We start from the raw sequence: 24,591 nt of genomic DNA, 5'->3' as shown, positions 1-24,591 counted from the left end.
GGTGGATGACTTAATAACAAGCAATAAACACATACCCCATTTTTAGGCCTTTTCTACATTTAAAAAGCCAGGGAGTCAAGAACAGAAATGGAGTCCTACCTGGAGTGAGTGGGAAGTGGCCAAGGTAACAAACCTGTGCCCAGGGGCACTCAGTGCTGGCCCCTAGCCGAATACCCCCACATCAAAGGTCCAGGCAGCAGCAGAGCAAACATGCATTTGACAGCACAGACATAAACCTGAGTAAGGGAAACACGGTTTGGGATTTCAAACTTGAAGGAGGGGACTGAGCTTTATAAAATTCTTAAAAAACACTTAAGACAAAACTGACCCAAGTTATTTTGTTTTAACCACAAGTATTTATTGATGGATCGAAGAATACAATTTTAATGGAACAATAAGGCACAACCGTGGATTAAAACAGTTTGCTATACAGCCAAAAGGAGGAAAAAGCCATATCTTAAGGAACTTTACATATGGAAGTCAAGGAGCCTCTGAAGTACCTCTCTAACAGATGAGTGTCAGAAAATTCTTCCCTTTTATCCATTTCCTATATTACATCACTTGATCACAAAGTCAGACTGATACTTCATCCAGAATTCCTCAGTCATTTATACTTGAGTCATCCGGCCTGGCCACTCCTGTTTCCCACTCTTACCAATCCCTTTGCAGTATCTTGTTTTTGTTTTTAAGCAATTCCCTGCCAAAAGTATTCCAAAGCAAGGAAACAAGGCCTTCCAAAGCAAGGAAATAACCAAGCGAGCAAGCAAGGTGTCAGAGAAAATCAGCCAAGGGCAGATATATAGACGAAGAGACTCATAAAGACAGGAGGACAACAGTCTGATTCACTGAGGTCTACACTAAGCTGGATAGGCAGAGAAGTTGCTCTGGCTCATGCAAAGGCCTGTAAATGCCACCTCAGGTTGTGCCACTGGTGCCAGACTCCTTGTTTCTAAGAGATGAGTAGTGGTTTGCAAGAGGAGCTGGGAAGTCAATGTAACCAGGCAGCTTATGATAATAATACATTCAATGCTTGGGACCTCTTCCAGGAGCGGACTATGGCTTCCAGCATTAACATTTGCCAAGTGTAAAATTCATTGAGAATTTTGTGCAAAACTTCAAGACACTGAGGACAATCTTTAAATCTCTCGGACTGGGCTAAGTTAGGCACTTCCGTTAACACTGCTCATCCAATTTGGAAATGTGACGTGAAACACATTCCAGGGCACATAACACTGAGGCATAAGCCATGCTGCAGAAGTTTGGGGATACACCAGGCTTTCAGAGTGCCCAGGCTCCCTGACCAAAAAGCCACGAGAAAGGCCCCAAGCACAACATCAGGGCAGCCATTGTGGTGGTGATGGTTTCCGAAAACTAAGCAAACCTGCCGGCATATGGCCCCTTTCTGAAGAGTCAACACTGTACTAGCAAGAGTAGCCACGTAGTTATGTAAGTTGAGAATCAGAGGCCAGAGGTAGAGCGATCCGGGCAAGCCACGTGGAAGCCTTGGCTCTATACCTCTCACCAAGGCCACCACCTTTCAACAAGAACATCTAACCAATAGCCCTTTGATGACAGAGCAGAGTACAGGGGACCAAGAGATGATCATTCTTTTGAGAGAAGTGTTGGTTGTGGAAAAGCTCCTGTAGAGGCAACATCCCAGAGACCCATTTAAGAATAAAGGTAGACAAAAACCGCCAGACCGCCACACTATCCTGCCAAGTGAGAAATACGCTTAACGGGCATAGCTTGGGGGGCCAAGTAGAACAGAGGGACTGAAGCTTAATGAAGAGCAGGGAGACTGAAGAACTAAGTGACAGAGAAGTAGGAAGGAAAGGACATACTAAAAAAGGACGAAGGAGCATGCCGAAGCCTGGCTGGAGGGGAGGCAGCAAGGCTGTCTTCTACATCCAGAGAAAGAGCTTTGCTGGTTGGTTCTTGGCATGGATTGCCTCTCTCACTTTTTCAGACGGGATGGACATGTGGCCTTCAGCAGGGAACCAGGGGAGATGATATTTAGAAATGGAGATAACTGGTGAATGATACTGAACAGAATAGACTGGGGTACCATTCTGTAATGCCCTGTTTATACACCAAAGGCAAGTTTACGTTGACAGAACATAGTTGGGGTTGTCATGCAACAGCAGTAGTACTTTGGGAGAAGGGGAATGACGGGGTGTTGGTGGGGCTGGTGGACAGGAGGACTCTCAAGTTCCAGTTCTTAAATACTAGAAAGCAGGGAACCGTTTGGTCTCAGTCCTTCAGTGAAGAAATCGGATGCTCATTTTCTGTTCTACGTCCACCTTCTCCAAAACCTGGGGGGGAGAAAACCCCCCCAAAACCCAATTATGGTTATGAAGGTCAAAAGAGGAGATACTGCCCCAAGTTCTTATTGGAATGTTTTTCTCCCTCCCTCCTACGCGACAGAATTTTCAAACTTTTTCAAACCAAGAGGTGACAGACTGACCTTAACAAATTCTGTGAAAGATATGGCGCTGTCCCCATCCTGATCAGCCTCCTGGATGGTCCTGTCTGCAATGCTGCCCAGCTGCTCATCTGAGATATTTACTCCAACCATCATGCGTAGCACCTACAGGACCAAAAGCCAGGAATAACAGGAGACTTGGGGGTCAGTGGGACTCTTTTAAAGAAAAAGATTAAAGAAAAAGCCACCTCCACCCTCTTTTCCTTTGATGTCCTCAAATGTAACAGCCAGAAAGCGGAAACCCTTGTCTTCTCATCTAGGCCATTCTAGACAATGATATGAGCAGAACTCTCTGGCAAGGTCACTGGATAGGAAGGCAAAGCTTCACTGGGGGAAGAGTCCTTTGCATTTTGCTCTTCCCATTTTTTTTTTTTTGTAAATTTTTTTTATTCTGTTATTTTTTTTTTAAAGATTTTATTTATTTCTTTGACAGAGAGAGACAGCGAGAGAGAGACCACAAACAGGGGGAGTGGGAGAGGGAGAAGCAGGCTTCCTGCCGAGCAGGGAGCCCAATGCGGGGCTCAATCCGAGGACCCTGAGACCATGACCTGAGCCGAGGGCAGATGCTTAACGACTGAGCCACCCAGGCACCCCTTATTTTATGTTATGTTAATCACCATAGGTTACATCATTAGTTTTTGATGCAGTGATCCATGATCCATTGTTTTCGTATAACACCCAGTGCTCCATGCAGTACATGCCCTCCTTAATACCCATCACCGGGCTAACCCATCGCCCCACTCCTCTCCCCTCTAAAACCCTGTTTGTTTCTCAGAGTCCATAGTCTCTCGTGGTTCGTCTCCCCCTCCGACTTCCCCCCCTTCATTCTTCCCTTCCTATCTTCTTCTTTTTCTTTTTCCTTTTCCCTAACATATAATGTATTATTTGTTTCAGAGGTACAGGTCTGTGATTCAAGTCTTACACAATTCACAGCACTCACCATAGCACATACCCTCCCCAGTGTCTATCACCCAGCCACCCCATCCCTCCCACCTCCCACCACTCCAGCAACCCTCAGTTTGTTTCCTGAGATTAATGCTCTTCCCATTCTTTTTGTCTGGAACATAGATATGATGCTTTGGTGGTAGAGCAGCCATCCTAGGGACTGTGAGATGAAAGTCTTCTGTGTTATGCATGCCAGAGCAAGAATACAGAAGCCTTGTTCCTGGACATCACGTAGGTTCTGTATCAACCCAGATAATCTATCCCCAGACTTCTTGTTGCGTGAGGCAAACTAGTTCCTTATTGGTTTAAGTCACTTTGGCAGGGCTTTCTAAGAATCCCACATGAATGCAGTCCTCTCTGAAGCAGTGCATTAACCCAGCTATTCCTAAAGGACAGCCAAGAAACATAAAGATCTTTGAAGGTTTAAATACTAAACCTTTTTTTTAGAAAAATAAGCACATTTAAGGGACTGTAGTCAAGAGAATTTAACACTGTTTCACCAAATTTGCTCCACACATAACAAAAAACTCCTCCCAATTCAGCTAACATTTTAGGGTGTAAATATATTTTGAAAATTATGACTTTAGGCAAAATAAGCAACTGTAGTGATATGACTGTTAGTATGAAATGGGGGACAGGGTGCTTTTGTGATGTCTCACATCACTGTAGTCAGCCACCTCTGCCTTCAGAGGTAAGAGGTGAGCTTTTCCATAGGAGAGAAAGACCTTCTGGCCCAGGAGTTCACAGGCCCCACTCCTTTACACCCTTCTCCAATCTCATGACATAGATTTTTAAAGAGTAAATTATAGGATTTTCTGAAAAGAAAAAAAGAGCTGAAATACTGATTTGCCTCAATACTAGTTATTTCTTTTCACAAATTGATTCTTGAAAATTGAAAGTTGTACATTTGGGGGTACAAAGATAGGCAAATGGAAGGATTAATAAAAAGAGGCAATCTTGGGGCGCCTGGATGGCACAGTTGGTTAAGCGTGACTCCTGGTTTCGGCTCAGGTCATGATCTCAAGGTTGTGAGATGGAGACCCACCTCGGGCTCTGTGATCAGCATGGAGTCTGCTTGAGATTCTCTCTCTCCCTCTCCTTCTGCCCCCCCCCCAACTCTCTCTCTCAAAACAAGAAAAATTTAAAAAGAGGCAATCCTGGCAAAAATACTGAATGGCCAAGCCATTTGCCATCTTCCTTGATTGTGTGTGCCGGACTAGACAAGTCCATCCTCAAATAGCAGCTTCTTCTGATCTCAGTCCAATTATTCTCTGAAGTGTTTTATTTTTAGAATTAGAGAACCCTGTTGAGCACATGTGCTCTGTGGGGAGAGGAGTGGTGTTGTCTGAAGAATCACTCATCCAGTCTGTTAGCGAGGACAAGAGGGTCTAGAAGTGGCTTGATCCAGGTCCCAGCAACCAGTGGCCCTCGCTGTCTGCCATGCCTCTGTGCCCAATCAGCACTCCACAGAGCTACTCAGGGTTCCAGTTGGAAGTTCATTAGCAAATAGGACTTTTATTATTACTACCTTTTTTTAAAAGATTTATTTCTTTGAGAGAGAAAAAGAGAGAGAGAGGGAGCACAAGCAGGGGGAGTGGGAGAGGGAGAAGCAGGCTTCCGTGGAGCAGGGAGCCCCACGTGGGGCTCGATCCCAAGACCCTGGGATCATGAACTGAGCAGAAGGCAGACACTTAATGACTGAGCCACCCAGGTGCCCCCCTACTTTACCTTTTAGGTGTTATCTTGAAATAGACAAATCTCCCCCAGAAAGTCTTGAATGTATTAGCTTCCTAGAGTCCTCCAGAATCATAAATATTAAAGAAAAGAAAAAAGGAGAACTTTCTCCCCTCTGAACTTGTATTTAAGGAAGTGGGGAAGACAAGAGGAAGGCAATGCTAAGAGGATGAAATGCTAATCACTGCTAGTAGGAGGACAGGGGATTGTCCTCAGGAGTAACAGAGGACAGTGAGCACTTGGCTCTGTACACCAGCCCAGCAAGAGTTCCTTGACTCCTACATCAAGCCCACGGACAGGCGGGACAGCAGCATTCACCTAAGTGTCATCAGAATATACCTGGATATCAATAAACTTATATAACAATAATGGAACTATCTGACTTAGACCATCTTGCATAGTTTAGCTCTGCCAGTCAGCACCTAAAAGACATTAAACTGGCTTTTAAATAGCAGAGACATCTGTCGTTGAGAACTCAATGAGCCATTTCACGTTCCCGCGGGGTCATCCGGCTCTGCCTTATATTTAAAACGGTACTCTGCACTGGCAGGTGTTAAATAAACACTTGCTGAAAGAACAATTCCCGCCCAAAAGGACAAGCAGACAGAGCCCAAACAAGTTGTCCACATGCACAGCAGCTGTCCCACATACCTGTAACAGCTCATCACGGGAAATCTTGTCATCTTTATCCAAGTCATAGAGTCGAAAAGCAACTGGTAGGGGAAAACGAGAAGTTACTGGAAATTAGCAGTGTTTCACCCTTTCGCAAGGAAGTAAATACATAAAGAACACTAGACAGGAAACTGACAAGTAGTTTCTCAAGAGCAACTGACATGACCTCTAGAGCTTTTAAAGACATTATACCATTTAAAAAATTGAAATGCATCTCATAATTGATGACATCTTAACCCTGATAAAATAGGGCCCCTCTTCAGGCAAATCAGAAAACTTAATAAAAAGAAACAACTGGATGTTCTTTTTCTTACCTTAGAATGTTTAAAAAAAAAAACACAAAAAACAAATCTGTAAATGGTTCTAGACATGAGGTCATCTCACAAAACCCACCAAAGTCTACTGTGCACTGCTCAGAGGGAGCCAGGAACAGGAGCCGTGCAGGTGAAGGAGCTGACTACACAAAGTATTGCTTGGGGAAAATGGCCATTTTGGCAAATTTCTGCCAAATTTCAAGTAATTGTCTTCCATCTTGGAACTCTGAAAGTAAAGAACATCACTTTTTTTTTTTTAAGGATTTTATTTTTTAAGAACTTCACTTTTAAATAAAAATGCCAAGAATTTGATGGTTTCCTGGCCTTATCATGTTTCTCTCCCTTAAATATATACGTAAGTCTTCCGGAAACTAGGATACATGAGAGAATTCAGAAGAGCAAAAATCATTCAGACAGGGCCACGTTGCTGAAGAGCTACCAGGTGAGGTGTCATACCACTGGATGATTTTACTGGCAACTGTGAGAAATCGTCACACTGAGGAAGTGACTGCCTTGTAATTATAGTTGAATGAAGTGTGGTTTTGAAGCTCTGAATCACAGTATGCTACTAAGGTTTTTGGGTTTTGGTATGGTGCTGTGAATACTAAAAGGCCAAAATCCACTGTTCTAGTTATTAAGATAGATTTAGATCTTGTCCTCTGCAGCTCATGATCTAGTAGAGGAGAGCAACATACTTCTCACTTTAATACATTTGCAATGTTATCATACATATGAAATGCTAGGGAACAAAAAGTATGGCAGTTACGCCTTTCTGGTTCAAGGAACATTTATTTTATTTATTTATTTATTTTTTTAAAGATTTTATTTATTTATTTGAGAGAGAGCATGAGAGGGGGGAGGGTCCGAGGGAGAAGCAGACTCCCCACCAAGCAGGGAGCCCGATGCGGGACTCGATCCCGGGACTCCAGGATCATGACCTGAGCCGAAGGCAGTCGCTTAACCAACTGAGCCACCCAGGCGCCCTCAAGGAACATTTAAACATGGTCCTGAAAGACAGAGAAACCTGATGACGGGTGGGATTCTAGGCAGAGCTCATACTAGGCACAAAGGCATTAGAACATGGATGAATATCTCAGTGTTGAAACCACCCCTTCCCCTGCCAAAAAGGAGTGAGTCCACTAAAAGTTGAAGTAAAAATTTTAATTTTTTTTTTAAGATTTTATTTATTTATTTGAGAGAGAGAATGAGAGATAGAGAGAGAGCATGAGAGAGGGGAGGGTCAGAGGGAGAAGAAGACTCCCTGCTGAGCAGGGAGCCGGATGTGGGACTCGATCCCGGGACTCCAGGATCATGACCAGAGCCGAAGGCAGTTGCTTAACCAACTGAGCCACCCAGGCGCCCGAAGTAAAAATTTTAGAAAAATTTAACTTACTTGTTGTAAGGTACATATTAGAATTCTAGGGGGGGCCACCTGGCTGGCTCAGTTGGTATAGCATGTGACTCTTGATCTTGGGGTTGTGAGTTCAAGTCCCACATTGGGTGCAGAGATTATTTAAATAAATAAACTTAAAAAATTCTAGAGGGGGAAATAACTGGGAGACTTTCACTAATGTTTGTTTTCTTCAATTTGGTTAGTTGGTTAACTTTATCAAATTTGAGAATTTATATGCTTAGGAGGTTTAGATTGCAAAGGAAAGAAGGATCATTACTATTCCTAATGGAATATGTGTTTATTTTATTTTAAGATTTTATTTATTTATTTGAAAGAGCGAGCGAGCCCAAGCAGGGAAGACGGGCAGAGGGAGAGGGAGAAGCAGACTCCCCGCTGAGCAGGGAGCCTGAAGTGGGGCTCAATTCCAGGACCTGGAGATCATGACCTGAGCCAAAGGCAGATGCTTAACCAACTGAGCCACCCAGGCGCCCTAGTAATATGTGTTTAATACAATCCCTAGAGTGAACACACAGACACACACATACCTGTATATGTTGTCAAGTTTAAAATACACAAAATGTGTTATCTACTAAGCACTCTTCAGGATGATTTCGGAATGGAAATCTGTTTGCTATATAACCCATAAATATCTGTTTCTGAATTTTTTTATTTAAACAACCATTTATTTTCATTTTTTTTAAAGTAACCTCCACGCCCAAAGTGGGACTCAAACTCATGAACCCCAGATCAAGAGTCACATGCTCTACTGACTGAGCCAGCCAGGCGCCCCTGTTTCTGAATTTTTTAATCAGGTAACTATTATAAACACATCTCCTTCTGCCAAGGTATTTACAGAAGCCTGAACCGCTAATTTTTTTTTTTAAAGATTTATGTATTTATTTTAGGGAGAGAGAGAAATCCTTAAGCAGACTCCCTGCTGAGTGTGGAGCCAGACACAGGGCTTGATCCCAGGACCCTGAGATCATGACCTGAGCTGAAATTAAGTCAGATGCTTAACTGACTGAGCCACCTAGGTGCCCCTGAAACAGCTAATTCTTAAAACTCAGCTGCCAAGGACTGAATATTTGTATCCCCCCCAAAATTCCTATTTTGGAACTCTCAATCCCCAATGTGATGCTCTTAGGAGGTGAGGCCTCTGGGAGGTAATTAGGTTTGGATCAGGTCCTGAGGGTGGGGTCCTCATGAGAGAATTAATGCCCTTATAAAAAGAAGAGACAGGAAATTTCTCCTCCTCTCTGTCTCTACCTCCCTCCCCATATGAGGATACAGTAAGAAAAAGGGGGCTCTTCTGGGTGCAGCAGGAGGACCCTCACCAAGAACCTGAATGTGCTGGCATGGTGTTCTGAGACTTCCAGGCTCCAGAAATGTGAGAAACATCTGTTGTTTAAGCCACCCAGTCTATGGTGAGCAGAGGAAGATATCAGCAGAGAGGTAAATACAGAGATTACCCGATAGGACCTTTGAAGAAAAACTGCAGCATTAGTAGTTGTTTCTTAACTGACCTGGATTCCTATCAGGCAGTTCTGGCCCTGAACCAGCAAAAACATTTTCCCCAAGATAAACGAATGGTCAAATGCGTAAATGACTGAGCCATTTTGTTAACATTTCTCTTTACTCTTCTCATCTCTCTTTTATCTCCCCATTCTTGGTCCTATGATTTGGACTCTCCCAATCCAGAGCTATCTTCTTGCATCTCTGTTTCCATGGCTTTAATTAAACGCTTTTCAGTGCTTGTGATTCCCAAACGTGATCTGCTTGTGATTCCCTCTGCTCTGAGCTCCTGACACTGATGTCAAAGCGATATGGTACACTGGTTAAGACCCTGGCTCTGCAGAATTCTGGCTCTGAGGGTTACGAGCTATGTGAACATGAACAAGTTACTTGAACTCTCGGTGCCTCAGTGGTCCAAAAGGGGTAAGCAAAATGAGGATAACAGAATCCACCTCACAGGGTTGTAAGGACTGAAGGAATTATACACAAAGGGCACTTAATTTTTTTTTAAAGATTTCATTTATTTATTTGAGAGAGAGAGCATGAGAGGGGGGAGGGTCAGAGGGAGTAGCAGACTCTCTGCTGAGCAGGGAGCCTGATGCGGGACTCGATCCTGGGACTTCAGGATCATGACCTGAGCCGAAGGCAGTCACTTAACCAACTGAGCCACCCATGTGCCCAAAAAGGGCACTTTAAAGAGTGCTGCACACACAGTAGGAGCTCAATAAATATCACCTACCTTCCATTACCTCCCTCCCCTCTTTTCACACTACTCACCTCTTTCTTGGTAATGCTTTGTTCTCTGAACATTCCGAGTACTCACTTACCCTGGTTATTCCTGTGCCCAGAGCTCTCTTCTGTTCTTTGCATGGCTGGCTCATTCTTAGCTCAGAGAGGCTTTCTTTCACTCACAACTTCTTCTAATGCAGTGGCACCCCTCACCACTTTCTCACCTCACCTTATCCTTTTCCTTCACAAGACTTGCCACACTCATAAAGTTTTTCTTCAACTGTCATTTCTTTTTCTTCTTGTTTTTTTTTAAGTAGGCTCCACGCCCAGAGTGGAGCCCAACACGGGGCTTGAACTCATGACCCTGAGATCTAGACCTGAGCTGAGATCAAGAGTTGGACACTTAACTGACTGAGCCACCCACGAACCCCCATCTGTCATTTTCCATGTTGTCTGTTTCCCTTATTAGATCGTAAGCTCTATTAAAACAAAGACCTTATCTGATTTAATGCATCATTGTATCAAGGGACTAAATTAGTGCCTGGCATACAGTAGTTGCTCAAACATTTGCTTAATGAAAGACCAAATGAATGATCGCAGTCAAACCTTTACCTTTTCATCACTGATTCTTCTTTAAAAAAAAGGGGGGGGTAAAATATACATAAAATTTACCATTTTGACTCTTTTACAATTACAGTTAAAGTACTTTCACATGGTTGTGTAACCACCACCACCACCAACCATCTCCAGAACTTTTTCATCTTCTCCATGAAACTCTGACCCACTAAACAGTAATTTCCCATTTCCCCCTATCTCTAGTCCCTGACAACTTTCCATGAATTTGGGCTACTCTAGGAACCTCATATAAGAAGAATCAAACAATATTTATCCTTTTGTCTGACTTACTATTTTTTTTAGTATCATCCATGTGCATGTAGCAGAATCTCCTTCTTTGAGGTCAACTACTGTTCTACTGTATGTATATAACGCATTTGGTATATCCTTTCATCTTTCAATGGACATCTGGGTTGCCCCTACCCCTTAGCTGTTGCAAAATGGCTTTCACTGTTTCTTCTTGGCTACTCTCCCTAACTCTACTTTATAATACTCCTCATCCTCCAAATAAAAGAGCTTCATGCAGACTCCTTATTTCCCACATCACTCATTATGTGTTGTAAAAAACTTCAGGGGCGCCTGGGTGGCTCAGCTGGTTAAGGATCTGCCTTCGCCTCAGGTCGTGGTCGTGGGATCCTGGCCGGGGGGGGGGGGGAGTCCCTGCTCAGCACGGAGTCTACTTCTCCCTCTGCCCCTCTCTCCTCTTTCTGCTCATGCTCTCACTCTCTCTCTCAAATAAATTAAAAAAAAAAAAACTTTTTTTAATAATGAAGAGGGTTTTTTTTTTTTAACATTTTATTTATTTGACAGAGAGAGAGACAGTGAGAGCAGGAACACAGCAGGGGGAGTGGGAGGGGGAGAAGCAGGCCTCCTGCCGAGCACGGAGCCCAGTGCGGGGCTCAATCCCAGGACCCTGGGACCATGACCTGAGCAGAAGGCAGACGCTTAATGACTGAGCCACCCAGGCGCCCCTTAAATAAATAAAAAATCTTAAAAAAAACTTCAATCATTTAAGAAGACAATTAGAACATCAACAGGGAGGCTTATAGACCTCTTCCTTACCACACCTTGAACCACCGTAAGGTGGGTGGTACCTTTCATATAAGACATTATAACCTCACTGATCCGAAGAGGAGAGCACTTCTCCTAACCATTCCTCGAGACAAACAGATCAGTAGTACTATGTGTGCTTGGGCCTGTGCCTATATAGGTACAGTTCAGCCCTGGTGGCTGCCTTTAACACTTACACTGCAGCATAAAAAAGAAATAGGACCAAGTATGCTCTCAGAGTTCCTATTCTATGTAAAAGATGGTTCATAATCAAATTTGGTTCTAGAAACTCGTATTTTTTTTTAAAGATTTTATTTATTTATTTAATTGACAGAGAGACAGCGAGAGAGGGAACACAAGCAGGGGGAGTGGGAGAGGGAGAAGCAGGCTTCCCGCCGAGCAGGGAGCCCAATGCGGGGCTCGATCCCAGGACCCTGGGATCATGACCTGAGCCGAAGGCAGTCGCTTAACCAACTGAGCCACCCAGGCGCCCCTAGAAACTCATATTTTTAAGCAGATAAATGTGGAAGGTAAATGTATCTTAGTGGCAAATATGTTGTTAGATGTACAACGTTCAATTGCTCTTAGTGTACACCAAAAAGTGCTGTCTTGCTGCTGCTTTAGCTCTGTGGGAAATTCAGAGAAAACCAACATATAAACAGAAGTAGACATATAAGACTCCTCCTGTAGCTTTGGTTTCATCAATCGAATCACACGAACGTGATCCCAACAGATAGACTGCAACAGAATTCTAATTGGTTTTCAGCTCTCTGTAAAAGTTGGTCTGAAAGCCAAGACTAAAGTAATGGAAAAACTATGTATAACGTACACAGCACTTTGCTATTATTCTATCTCATTCTAAATTTTTTTTTTAAAGATTTATTTATTTTGAGAGAGTGAGAATGAGAGAGAGAGAGAGTACATGAGGGGGGAGGGTTAGAGGGAGAGGCAGGCTCTTCGCTGAGCAGGGAGCCCGATGCGGGACTCGATCCCGGGACTCCAGGATCATGACCTGAGCTGAAGGCAGTCGCTTAACCGACTGAGCCACCCAGGCGCCCTCTATCTCATTCTAAAGTTTGCCATTTCTGGGGATGCCTGGCTGGCTCATTTGATAGAGCATGTAACTCTTGATCTCAGGGTTATCAGTTCAAGCCCCACACTGGGTGTAGAGCCTACTAAAGAAAAGAAAAGAAAAGAGAAAAGAAAGGGAAGGGAAGGGGAAAGGGAAGAAGGAAGGAAAGTTCACCATTTCTGTGGCATTCAAACCTTCTTCCTTCCTAACAGACTCTCATCCACAGCTGTCTGTCTCTGTCCCATCAGATGTGAACAGGGAAACAACACAGCCTAGTTGCTGATGAAAGCCATCATGTGACCACAAGGAGCCAGCCCTTTGGATGAAGCACATCCTAAGGATGGCAGAGCAGAGCAATAGAAAAAAACACAATTAACTCTGACACTTGCCTCACCTGATTTGTAAAGTGAGATAAAATACTTTCTTATTGTTGAATCCAGATGAGTCAGCTAAAGGAATCCTAACTGATACACCAATAACTACCAAATCTGTTTGGAATGTTTTCGTCAAGGTCAGTGTGAATTAATGCACTTAGACCATAGCAATTTACAAAGGAAATGAACTACAAAGAAAAGACTAATCCACGTGTTGCATAAAATATCTGGATCAAGCCATGGGAATACAAAGCTAAAGAAGTATAATTTTTTTTTTCTTTTCTTACTATTAACTGCTTGCTGATTTCAAAGGACTATAATGCAGAAATTTTAAAAAACCACAAGGGATTCAATTTGTTTTACCTACTAGTTTTCCTTTTTTTCTATTGGGGTAAAATACACATAGAATTCACCATCTTAACCATTTTTAAGTGTACAGTTCAGTGGCAATAAATACATTGACATTGTTATACTATCATCACCACCACCCATCCCTAGAACTCTCTTCATCTTGTAAAACTGAATCTCTATACCTATTAAATAATAACTCCCTATTCTCCTCTCCCCCTATCCCTGGCAACCACCATTATATATTCTGTTGATTGTGACTACCTTTAAGTACCCATATCAGTGGCATCATACACTATTTGTCTTTTTGTGACTGGCATCATGTCCTCAAGGTTCATCTGTATTGTAGAATATTGCAATTTCCTTCCTTTTTAAGGCTGAATAATATTCCATTCAATGTATATAGCACATTTTTGCTTATCCACTCATTTATGGATGGACACTTGAATTGCTTTCTCATTTTAGCTATTATGAATAACACTGCTAAGAATGTGGCTATAGCAGTATCTCTTCAAGACCCTTTCAATTCTTTTGGAAACATACAGAGAAGTGGAAGTCTGAGTCATATGGTAGTTCCATTTCTAATTTTTTGAGGAACCACCATACTGTTTTCCACAGAGGTTATACCATTTTGCATTCCCACCAACAGTGCATGAGGGTTCCAATTTCTCTACATCCTTAACACTTGTTATTTTGTTTTTGGTTTTTTAAAGATTTTATTTATTTACTTGAGAGAGAAAAAGTGAGAGACAGAGCACGAGTGGAGGGAGAGGGGCCAAGGGAAAGGGAGAAGCAGACTTCCTGTTAAGCAGGGGGCCCGACGTGGGCTCAATCCCAGAACCCTGAGGTCATGACTCCAGCCAAAGACAGATGCCCAACTGACTGAGCCACCCAGGTGCCCTTATTTTGTTTGTTTTTTATAGTAGCCATCATAATGGGTGTAGGGTAGTATCTCATTGTAGTTTTGATTTGCATTTCCCTAATAATTACTGACGTTCAGCATCTTTTCATGTGCTTGTGGGCCATCTGCATGTCTTCTCTGGAAAAATGTCTATTCAAGTCCCTTGCCCATTTCTGAACTGGGTTGTTTTTGTTGTTTTAGGAGTTCTCTATATATTCTGGGTATTAAGCCCTTATCAGATATATGATCTGCCAATATTTTCTCCCATTCTGTGGGTTGTCTTTGTACTTTGTATTGTCTTTTGAAACACGAACACATTTTATTTTCATGAAGTCCAATTTCTTGATTTTTAATTATGTCACCTGTGCCTTTCGTGTCACAGCTAAGAAATCACTGTCAAATGCAATGTTATGAAGATTTTGTCCTATGTTTTGTTCTAATAGTATTACTGTTTTAGGCCTTACATTTAGGTCCTTGATCCATTTTGAATTAGTTTGTGTCTATAGTGTTAGGTAATGGTCCAATTCATTCTTTTGCATCTGGATATCCAGTTTTCTCAGCACCATTTGTTAAAAAGGCTGCCTGTTCTCTTTCTATTGAATAGTCTTGGCACTATTGTCAAAAAATCAATTGACCTGGGGCACCTGGGTGGATCAGTTGGTTAAGCGTCTGCCTTCAGCTCAGGTCACGACCGCAGCGTCCTAGGATCAAACCCTGTGTAGGGTTCCCTGCTCAGTGGGGAGTCTGCTTCTCCCTCTCTGTCTGCCCTACCCCCCACCCCCGCTTGTGTTCTCTGTCTCAAATAAATAAAAAATAAAATCTTAAAAAAAAAAAAAGCATTCTACAAGATGTCCTTTTCTTCTTGACCAGGAATTACCTGTAATTCATATGTAAATATCTCGGTTAAAAAAATTCTTCCAGAGGCCCCTGGGCGGCTCAGTGGAACAGCATCTGACTCTTGATTTTGGCTCAGGTCATGATCTTGGGGTCATGGGATTGAGCCCCTTTCCAGGCTCCACAAAGCCTGAGTGTGGAGTCTCTTTGTCCTCTTCCCTTTGCTCTTCCCCTGCTTGCGCGTGTGCTCACTCTCTCTCTCTAAACTAATTAAAATCTGGGACGCCTGGGTGGCTCAGCCAGTTAAGTCACTGCCTTTGGCTCAGGTCATGATTCCAAGGTTCTGGGATCGAGTCCTGCATCAGGCTCCTTGCTCAGTGGGGAGCCTGCTTCTCCCTCTGCCTGCCGCTCCCCCTGCTTGCTCAGTCTCTCGCTCTCTGACAAATAAATAAAATCTTTAAAATAAATAAACTAATTAAAATCTTAAAAAAAAAAATCTTCCTTCTGGGGCACCTGGGGGACTCAGTCCATTAAGCACCCAACTCTTGATTTTGGCTCAGGTCATGATCTCAGGGTCGTGAGATGGGAGCCCTGAATAGAGCTCTGTGCATCTCAGGTAGTCTGCTTCTCTCCCTCTCCTTCTGTCCCTCCCCCCGAGCTCGTGTACATGCATGCGCTCTCTCTAAAATAACTAAATAAAATCTTTAAAGAAAATGGTTAAGATGAAAAATTTTAGGGCAACTCTCTCGGTCCCCTCCCTCTTTGGGAGGTTTGTACTATCACTCCATAAACTTTGCTTTGCTGCCCACCAAAAATTTTTTTAAAAAAGACAGGTTTTATGTTATGTGTTTTTTACTATAATAAAAAAAATCTTCCTTATGATAATGATTTATGGTTTTCAGTGCCTCAAACTTCCAGGTACTTTCTTATAAATGTGCTTTAGTCTACCTCTGGGATCCAAAATCAAATATGGTTCCTAAAATGTATTCTCTTTAGCATAGAGTGGGATTACCATTACTCTCATTCTAAAGGATACATTTCTGTTCCTGTGGCCTGATATTACATGACCCTGAGGTGAGGGTAAAGGTGCTGCAAGCCAGGCAGTCACAGTGTACAGTGGGTGCATCTTAGATTTATCCCTTAGGTCTTGTTCAAACATGGACCCAAGTGCAGCACTCTAGTATATCCCTTACAGCATTCATTTTATTAGATTTAGTCCAACTCTTTGCAGCCTATCAGTATCTCTTTTGGTTCTGATTCTGTGGTATCTTGTATTCATTATGCCTCCAAGTTTACAGTCAACCAGAAACTTGATATATTTACTTATTACAGCTTCAACGAAAGCCACTGATAAAAAAAAAACAAAAAGCTAAAGGAGCCCCACAACATACCACTGGGAACCTCTTTCTGGTCTGACACAAATTCATACCTTTTGGGTGTTCTAACCTACTGCTCCATTGTATACAACAAAATACTGAGAAAGATTTTATTAAATGTTTTTCTGAAAACTATTTTATGTCAACAAATGCCATAGAAATAAGCAAAGAGAAGCACATGAATGTATTTCTCTATTGCTTTCTCCAATGTACTGTTGGCCGTTTTTTGGTTTACTTTTTATTTTGGAGTAGAGATTCACAGGAAGTTACAAAAAAAAAAAAAAAAAAAAAACATAGGAAGGTCCCATATACCCCTCACCAGTTTTCTCTGGTGGTTAATATCTTGCCTAACCGGGGCGCCTGGGTGGCTCAGTTGGTTAAGCGACTGCCTTCAGCTCAGGTCATGATCCTGGAGTCCCAGGATCGAGTCCCACATCGGGCTCCCTGCTCGGCGGGGAGTCTGCTTCTCCCTCTGACCCTCCCCCCTCTCATGCGCGCTCTCTCTCTCTCAAATAAATAAATAAAATCTTTAAAAAAAATATCTTGCATAACTGTAATATACCATCAAAATCAGGAAATCGACAGTGGTACAATTCAAAGCTTATTCAGATTTCACTCTGTGTTTCTGTGTAAGCACACGTGTGTGTGTATAGTTCTAAGCAATTTTACCACCTATGTAGTTTTGTGTCACCACCACCACCACATTCAAGATACAGAGCTGTTTGAAACAGACTCATAAATACAGAGAACAAAATCGTGGTTGTCAGAAGGGAGATGGGTAAAATGAGCAAAACAGGTGAAGGGGATCAAGAAGAACTTCTAGCTATAAAATACATTAGTCACAGAGATGTAAGGATGTAAAGTACAGCACAGGGAAAATGATCAGTAATAACTGTAATAACTTTGTATGGTGATGGATGGTAACTACACTTACCATGGTGAGCATTTCATAATGTATATAAATGTCAAATAGCTATGTGGTACACCTAAAACTACTATATTGTATGTCAATTATACTTCAATAATAATAATGATGATGATGATGATGATAAAAAAAGATAAAGAGCTGTTCCACAGCCTCCAATGTTACATCCTGCTATTTAATAAATAATTGGGATGCCTGGGTGGCTCAGTTGTTTAAGCGTCCAACTCTTGGTTTCAGCTCAGGTGATGACCCTAGGTCCTGAGATAGGACTCCGTATCAGGTTCTGCACTTAGTAGGGAGCCTGTTTGGGGATTCTCTCCCTCTGCCCCTCCCTCTGCTTGTGGGCACATGCATGTGTGTACACACCCTCTCTCTAATAAATAAATAAATCTTAAAATAAATAACAAAGAAGCACATCTATTACTCTCACAAAGTTGCATTAATACTTTGGCAAGTGGGGTGCCTGGTGGCTCAGTTGGTTAAGCGACTGCCTTCAGCTCAGGTCATGATCCCCAAGTCCCAGGATCAAGTCCCGCATCAGGCTCTCTGCTCGGTGGGGAGTCTGCTTCTCCTGCTGACCCATTCCCCTCTCATGCTCTCTCTCACACTCTCAAATAAATAAATAAAATCTTAAAAAAAAATACTTTGGCAATTGTATTTTGATATAATTGGTTTCCTTTATAATCCTACGTATTTGATTTTATGCTTTCAAAAGTGTTCTGAGTGGGGTCAGTAGGATTCACTAGACTGCCAAAGGAACTCATGACTTAAAACAAGTAGAGTCCCCCCTACCCTCAAAAGCAGAGCCCATGCTAGAGAGGGAATTCAGGTAACAGGTATGATTTGGTCTGATGACCTTTAAACTCTCCTCTAATCCTGGATTAGAAAAGCAAGCATAGTTTCATTCTGTGCTTTCATAACAGCACAGAACGTCTCTTAACTGTCTTCTCCTTAACCAACTCACTTGATTCACCGATTCTCTCCCTACCTTTGCAAATCGTTCCAACTGATGTGGTGGCAAACTGCGTACTCGTAGCTAATGGGCAACACCTGAGTGTCTACTCCACCAGCTGTGTTGGATGTTCACCAAGAGTCAGGTGTATACACTGCCCTTACAAGCTATTTGTATTGTTAATAAGAACTATATATAATTAATAAACAGCGAAACATGTATGTGAAAACAAAGTTATTGCTTCGTGAAATTTAGACTGATTACTTCTGAAAGACTCAAAATTAAGTTACTAGAAAAAGAAAACACCTGCTGCTGGGCGCCTGGGTGGCTCAGATGGTTAAGCGTCTGCCTTTGGCTCAGGTCATGATCCCAGGGTCCTGGGATCGAGTCCCACATCAGGCTCCCTGCTCCTTGGGAGCCTGCTTCTCCCTCTGCCTCTCTCTCTCTCTCTGTCTCTCATGAATAAATAAATAAAAAGTTTAAAAAAAAAAACCTGCTGCTAATATAAAGTGTGGCAGAATAAGTGTAAGAGATTGAGGAAAAATGTAAACAACAGAAAGATTCTATTTTTGGAATGCTTTACGAGTATCTTTAAGCTCTTTTTCCACTTAAAAGAAACTGCAACCAGAAACCTCAGATTATACATTATAGATGTGCTCTGTATAAAAAGTTACATGACTCCCATCAGCAGACTTTTATGAAAACAAATAAAAGCCAAAAACTCTTAGTCCCACACCAAAAGACTGGACAGTGAATGTGTTTTTAAATATTTTAAGGTAAATTAAAAAAAATGAAATCTTGCTGTCTGCAATGATGTGGATGGAACTAGAGGGTGTCAAGCTAAGTGAAATAAGTCAATCAGAGAAAGACAATTACCATATGATCTCACTCATATGTGGAATTTAAGAAACAAAACAGAGGATCATAGGGGAAGAGAGGAAAAAAAAATAAAACAAGATGAAATCAGAGAGGGAGACAAACCTTAAGAGATTCTTAATCATAGGAAGCAAACTGAGGGTTCCTGGAGGGGAGGATGGGGTAACTGGACATGAAGGAGGGCATTTAATGTGATGTGATGAGCACTGGGTGTTATAAGACTGATGAATCACTGACCTCTACCTCTGAAACCCATAATACATTATATGTTAATTAATTGAATTTAAATAAATATTTTAAGGTAAAATAAAATATTAAACCATGTATCCTCTTCTGTGATTCTATGCTATCCCTGGCTTTTTCAATTATTATTTAAGCTCTGGTCTGACAACACTGAGTAATAAAATTTCTATTATGTTAATGTCAGAATCAGGCAAACTTGTACTAAACATATGCTGAAACTCAACACGTGGAGAGACAGGCTTGGTTTTAAGTCATATTTAGTCTTGAAAGAAGAAATTAGAATTCACTAACAAACAAAGTAGGCAATACATTTGAGAGCAATTCGTTGGAGTTCTATTTTCTTTTACATTGTTTTGTTTGTACTTAAGTTTTCTGCTCTTCATTAAGGTACATGATATCGTGTTAAAGAAGAGCAGTATTTTACTATTTTGGTTCAAAAATCTTCCCTGTCTCATATAACAAAATTTATTTCAGTGCTTCTGAAACTCTTTACCCGAAATATCAAGAAAGTGAAATCATAATGCCATAGCTAGGGAGATCTGACGATGTGGCCCAAAAGCTACAAGTTAAAAGTTTAAGTCTCACATACCCATCTTTCTTCTTCTATTATTTTTTATTTTTTTAAAGATTTTATTTATTTATTTATTTGACAGAGACATAGCGAGAGAGGGAACACAAGCATGGGGAGTGGGAGAGGGAGAAGCAGGCTTCCTGCCGAGCAGGGAGCCCAATGCGGGGCTCGATCCCAGGACCCTGGGATCATGAACTGAGCTGAAGGCAGACGCTTAAGGACTGAGCCACCCAGGCGCCCTTTCTTCTTCTTCTTTTGTTTTTAAAGTAATCTCTCTGCCTAACATGGGGCTGGAACTCACAATTCTGAGAACAAGAGTCACATGCTCTACTGACTGAGCCAGCCAGATGGCTTGCCTCTTTCAAATGTGTGTAAATTTGGCATTATATTCTATGATTTATCTATATTTGTTTCACTATTTAAAAGCCTTTTATTCTTCTTTAAATCATCCAATTAAAAACTTGATGGGCCCCACTTATTCTGTGGCTTCGAAGACCTCTCTGTATACCACTGTGCACTCTTGTAACAGAAGCCTGGGCTCAATCAATGCAACACAATTTCCATTTCCATTTCAACTTGTGTTGAATGAAAAGAGAAATTCAATTTCAATTTCTGGAGAAGTGTTGTAAGGGACTGGGCAATCCCATACATGAATCAACAAGGACAGAGGGAAATCTAACAAACAGCCAAGGAAAGGAGGCAAGAGGAATGGGGACAAAAGTTAAATCTTGCACTAAGCCAGCTGTCTAAGCCTACTTGAGTCACATCCAGTATCCATCAAATTCTTAGATCAGCTGAGACTGCCATTCCTCCTTACAGGTGGGGCTAGGTCTTACTCACTGTTGTTGCTCTAGCACTCACCGCACTGCCTGGTGCACAGTAAGCATTCTGTGAATTTTAAGGATAATATTAGCAGCTAAGTTCTTATTGCCAGGTACTTCACATACTTTAACTCATTTAATCATCACAACATCCTTATGCAAAACCCCTTAACATCCCATTTTAGGGACGCCTGGGTGGCTCAGTTGGTTAAGCGACTGCCTTCGGCTCAGGTCATGATCCTGGAGTCCCGGGATCGAGTCCCACATCGGGCTCCCTGCTCAGCAGGGAGTCTGCTTCTCCCTCTGACCCTCTTCCCTCTCATGCTCTCTATCTCTCATTCTCTCTCTCAAATAAATAAATAAAATCTTTAAAAAAAAAAAATCCCATTTTACACAAGAGGAAACCAAGGCCCAAAGATTTTAAATAATTTACGCAGTCACATGGCCAAAAAGCAGCAGAGCTGGGATCCGAACTCAGTCCGTGTAATTAATCACTATGCTCTTGTAAATACTTGCTCAATGAATGAATGAGTAAATAAATGATTTATAAATGCAAATGAAAGCAAATATTTTAAGTCAGAAAACTTTATCTCCTTACAGTGCAGTTTGTTGCTTCGGCTATTGAGTGGCTCTGGTCCATTCACATCTTTGCTCTTTTCGTTATCCTCAATAGGTCGAAAATGAGCCAAAGTTCTCATGAATCCACGGAAGTTTACCTGGTCCTCTCTGATTGGGAAACAGAATAAACAGAACACCATCTCAATCAGGGTGATTCTTTGTTATGAATCCAATATATTGGCAACAGTTTTAGCTAGAGTGGCCTGAAAGTCTATTTAATGAGGTCTTTCCCCATATGCACAATTCTTTAGGACTCATAAAATACCTTCATTAAGCATCACCCCCACCTTGTAAGGTAGGTATTATTTTTCCCACATTATAAATAATTAATCAGACTTAGAGAGGTAACAGAACTCAGCAGAGTTACCTACTCAAGTTCCTTATAGCTCTTTTCCCAAAAGGGATTTCAAGTAGCACTAGGGCTACACTATCAGGCAAGCCAGCACTTGAACTCACTGCTTCAAACTCTACAGCAAGCAGTAAAAATTAGCTATGTCAACCCAATGACTTCCCAGCCATCTCTCATGTTTCGCCTGCACTCACATACACCTAGTGATATTTTAAGGTTGAAGTGGAAATGCAGCTTTTAAAATAAATATTTTGCTATGAAAGCAATAAATACATTTTTGGAAATTTGGGGGGGAAAGTAGAAAGAAAATACCACTCCTAGCTCTAGCAATTACTATTACTGTTAATATCTTTTCTTCTACTCATTTTTCTATGCTTTTTGGATAATTGTGAACATACTGCATATACAATTTCCTACCCTTTTTTAAACTTTTAAGCATGTCTTCAATCAATATAAACACTTTGAAACATTTTAAATGTCTGCAAAATAATTGTGTTACTTATTATGATTTTATTATCCCCTCACAAGTGGATAGATGTCTCATGATCATAATTTTGGGAAGACTCTTGTATAAAGCTTTTCTGGAACTTAAGACTAGAAAAAATCTTTCTATTGTGCCACAGGCAAATCAGTAACTCTGTGAGAAATAATTCTAAAACTTGAATGAACAACATACTTCAAAGAAGTATAACCAATGTGACATAGTTATTTATCTATGGCAATCATGGAAAGAACAGGTTGTGTGGAACCACACAACCACACAAGTACAAAGAATGTACTTCTTTTGAGTACATTCTTTTGTACTCAAAAGAATGACTGTTAGTTTTTCAAGTTAGCTAGGTTGCTAATGGAGCAGTAGATATGAGGAATCAACTAATGTGGAATAAGATTTGAGTCATATGCCAGAACAACAGATTAATGAGTACAAATATTGCCATTGGTCTGAGTAAAAGGAAACTAAATATCAATGCTCCACTTTCAAATCTCATTAAAAAAAAATTCCACTTGCATAAGACTAGAGAAGAAACAAAAAACCCAGAAACTGAGGATCTGTATCTTCTTAGAGTAAGAAGCAGAAGTGCAGCCTGCCGAGAGCTTGGTAGTGCAGCCCAGTCCAGGCCTCAGCTTCCTCATGTACACCTGCCTCATGTCCTCAGCAGAACGTTGCATAGGATGGCAGGCGACACTGCAGTCAAAACCGCTTCCCACAAACTGCTTTTTCTGATAACCAATGGTTACTATGGAATTCTGAAAAAAATGTTGGCAAAATGACTCTACTGGGTTTACTTTTCACTGCAAAAGGTTTGGATACAAAGCATAGATGTGTAAGTTATCTCCGAACAGGGTCAATGCTCTGCATGGGCTAAGGAGGAAGTAGGAAAAAAACACAAGATTTCAGCACAAAAACCACACCTGAAACAAACAGGGCAGTTCACGGAGAGAAAAGGGAGAAAATGAAGATGAGGGGGCAGGAGATTCCTCATGGTCAACACGAATCTGAAGAGAGCAGGTCTGTTTGATTCAATTCCTGTCTTCACACAAACTAGCTGCTAGTCCTCCCCCTCTGTCACTCAGCTTTACTGAATGCCCAAATTCTCAACTTGCAAATTCTTTTGCTCTCAGTTTAGAGTTCTAAAATTTCCTCTCCATTTTATCTGATAATATCTTCACTGACATTTAGTCTCATTATTAAGAAATTGGCAACCACTGAACTTTTTAAAGTCCTTTGGGTCATACAGATAAGTCACAAGGAACCAGGAAGAAACTGTTGAAGAGATTACTTAAAATAATATAACATAATAAAGCTTTATTCAGAAAAAGGTACCGAATCAAATTGATAAATATTTACTCAGTACTCTGAAGTCAGTGTATTACGTAGTGAAGCATATCAAAAGCCTAGTTCTACATTAGACAAACCCAAGTCTATTGGCAAACTGTGTGTGTGGTGGAGGGGACTGTATCCTTAGCCAATGTTGTAAAGGAAAAATAAAGGCTGTGGAAATGTTCCACATTAAAGGAGGCCAAAGAAACATGACAACTGACCCAGCCTGGATCCTGTACTGGACAGGGGGAAAGTGCTATAAAGAAGATTAAAACAGGAATATGATTGATATATTAGAACAAAATAGACAATGGGAGAAACAGGTGAAGGGGGTCAAAGGGTATACACTCCCAGTTATAAGAGGAGTAAGTTCTGGGGATGTCATGTAGAGCATGGTGACTATAGGTAACAATACTGTGCGGTACATTTCAAAGTTGCTAGGAGAGTGGATTATAAAAGTTCTCATCATACAAAAACAGTAACTATGTAAGGTGATAAATGCATTAACCTTACTGTGATAATCACAATATGTACATATATAAAACCACTGTGCTGTATACCTTAAACTTAAACAATATGACAATTATTTCTCAATAAAGCTGGAAAAAAGAATACAATACATAATATTTTACATTAGTATTACAGCAGCTGATAGGTGTTGTAGGTGTAAATTACACACAAGATTTCAAAGACTTAATATTAAAAAGAATGTAATATATTAGTAATTTAAATATATTGATTACATATTAAATGAAATTTTAAATACACTGGATAAATAAAATATATATATTGACAGCGTTAACTTGTTTTTTACTTTTTTTATGTGGGTACTAGAAAATTTATAATCCTGTACATGACTTGATTATAATTTCATTGGCTGGAACACAAGGAGACAGAGAGCACATGCCAATGAGGCAAAAGGTTAACGATGTAACAAGAGATGACTCTGGGTGAAAGAAATACAGGAGTTCTTTGTATTATTTTCAATTTTAGCAACTTTTCTATAAACTTGAAATTATTTCCAAATAAAAGTTTTAAAAAATTTTAGTTTTACATTAAAGCT

The 24,591-nt window shown here is 41.1% G+C and overlaps 1 protein-coding gene across 1 annotated transcript in view; it reads right to left on the bottom strand.

The window, feature by feature from the left end:
• Positions 1-333: 333 nt before the first annotated feature.
• Positions 334-24,591, bottom strand: part of CHP1 (calcineurin like EF-hand protein 1) — a 43,151-nt gene continuing 18,893 nt past the window's right edge. Inside the window, exons 4-7 of the mRNA XM_028119562.2 lie at positions 21,338-21,465; positions 5,813-5,874; positions 2,465-2,587; positions 334-2,312 (exon numbers count right to left, since the gene is read on the bottom strand). Coding sequence (XP_027975363.1) covers positions 2,259-2,312; positions 2,465-2,587; positions 5,813-5,874; positions 21,338-21,465 — 367 coding nt within the window. The 3' untranslated portion in view covers positions 334-2,258. The remainder of the gene's footprint in view (positions 2,313-2,464; positions 2,588-5,812; positions 5,875-21,337; positions 21,466-24,591) is intronic.

Source organism: Eumetopias jubatus, unplaced genomic scaffold (assembly GCF_037043125.1).
Source record: "Eumetopias jubatus isolate StellerSeaLion01/CBP00866 unplaced genomic scaffold, mEumJub1_p1.0 scaffold_7, whole genome shotgun sequence".
NCBI classification, from domain to species: Eukaryota; Metazoa; Chordata; class Mammalia; order Carnivora; family Otariidae; genus Eumetopias; species Eumetopias jubatus.
Note: the sequence above shows the minus strand (reverse complement) of the source record. Positions and strands in the feature narration are given on the sequence as shown.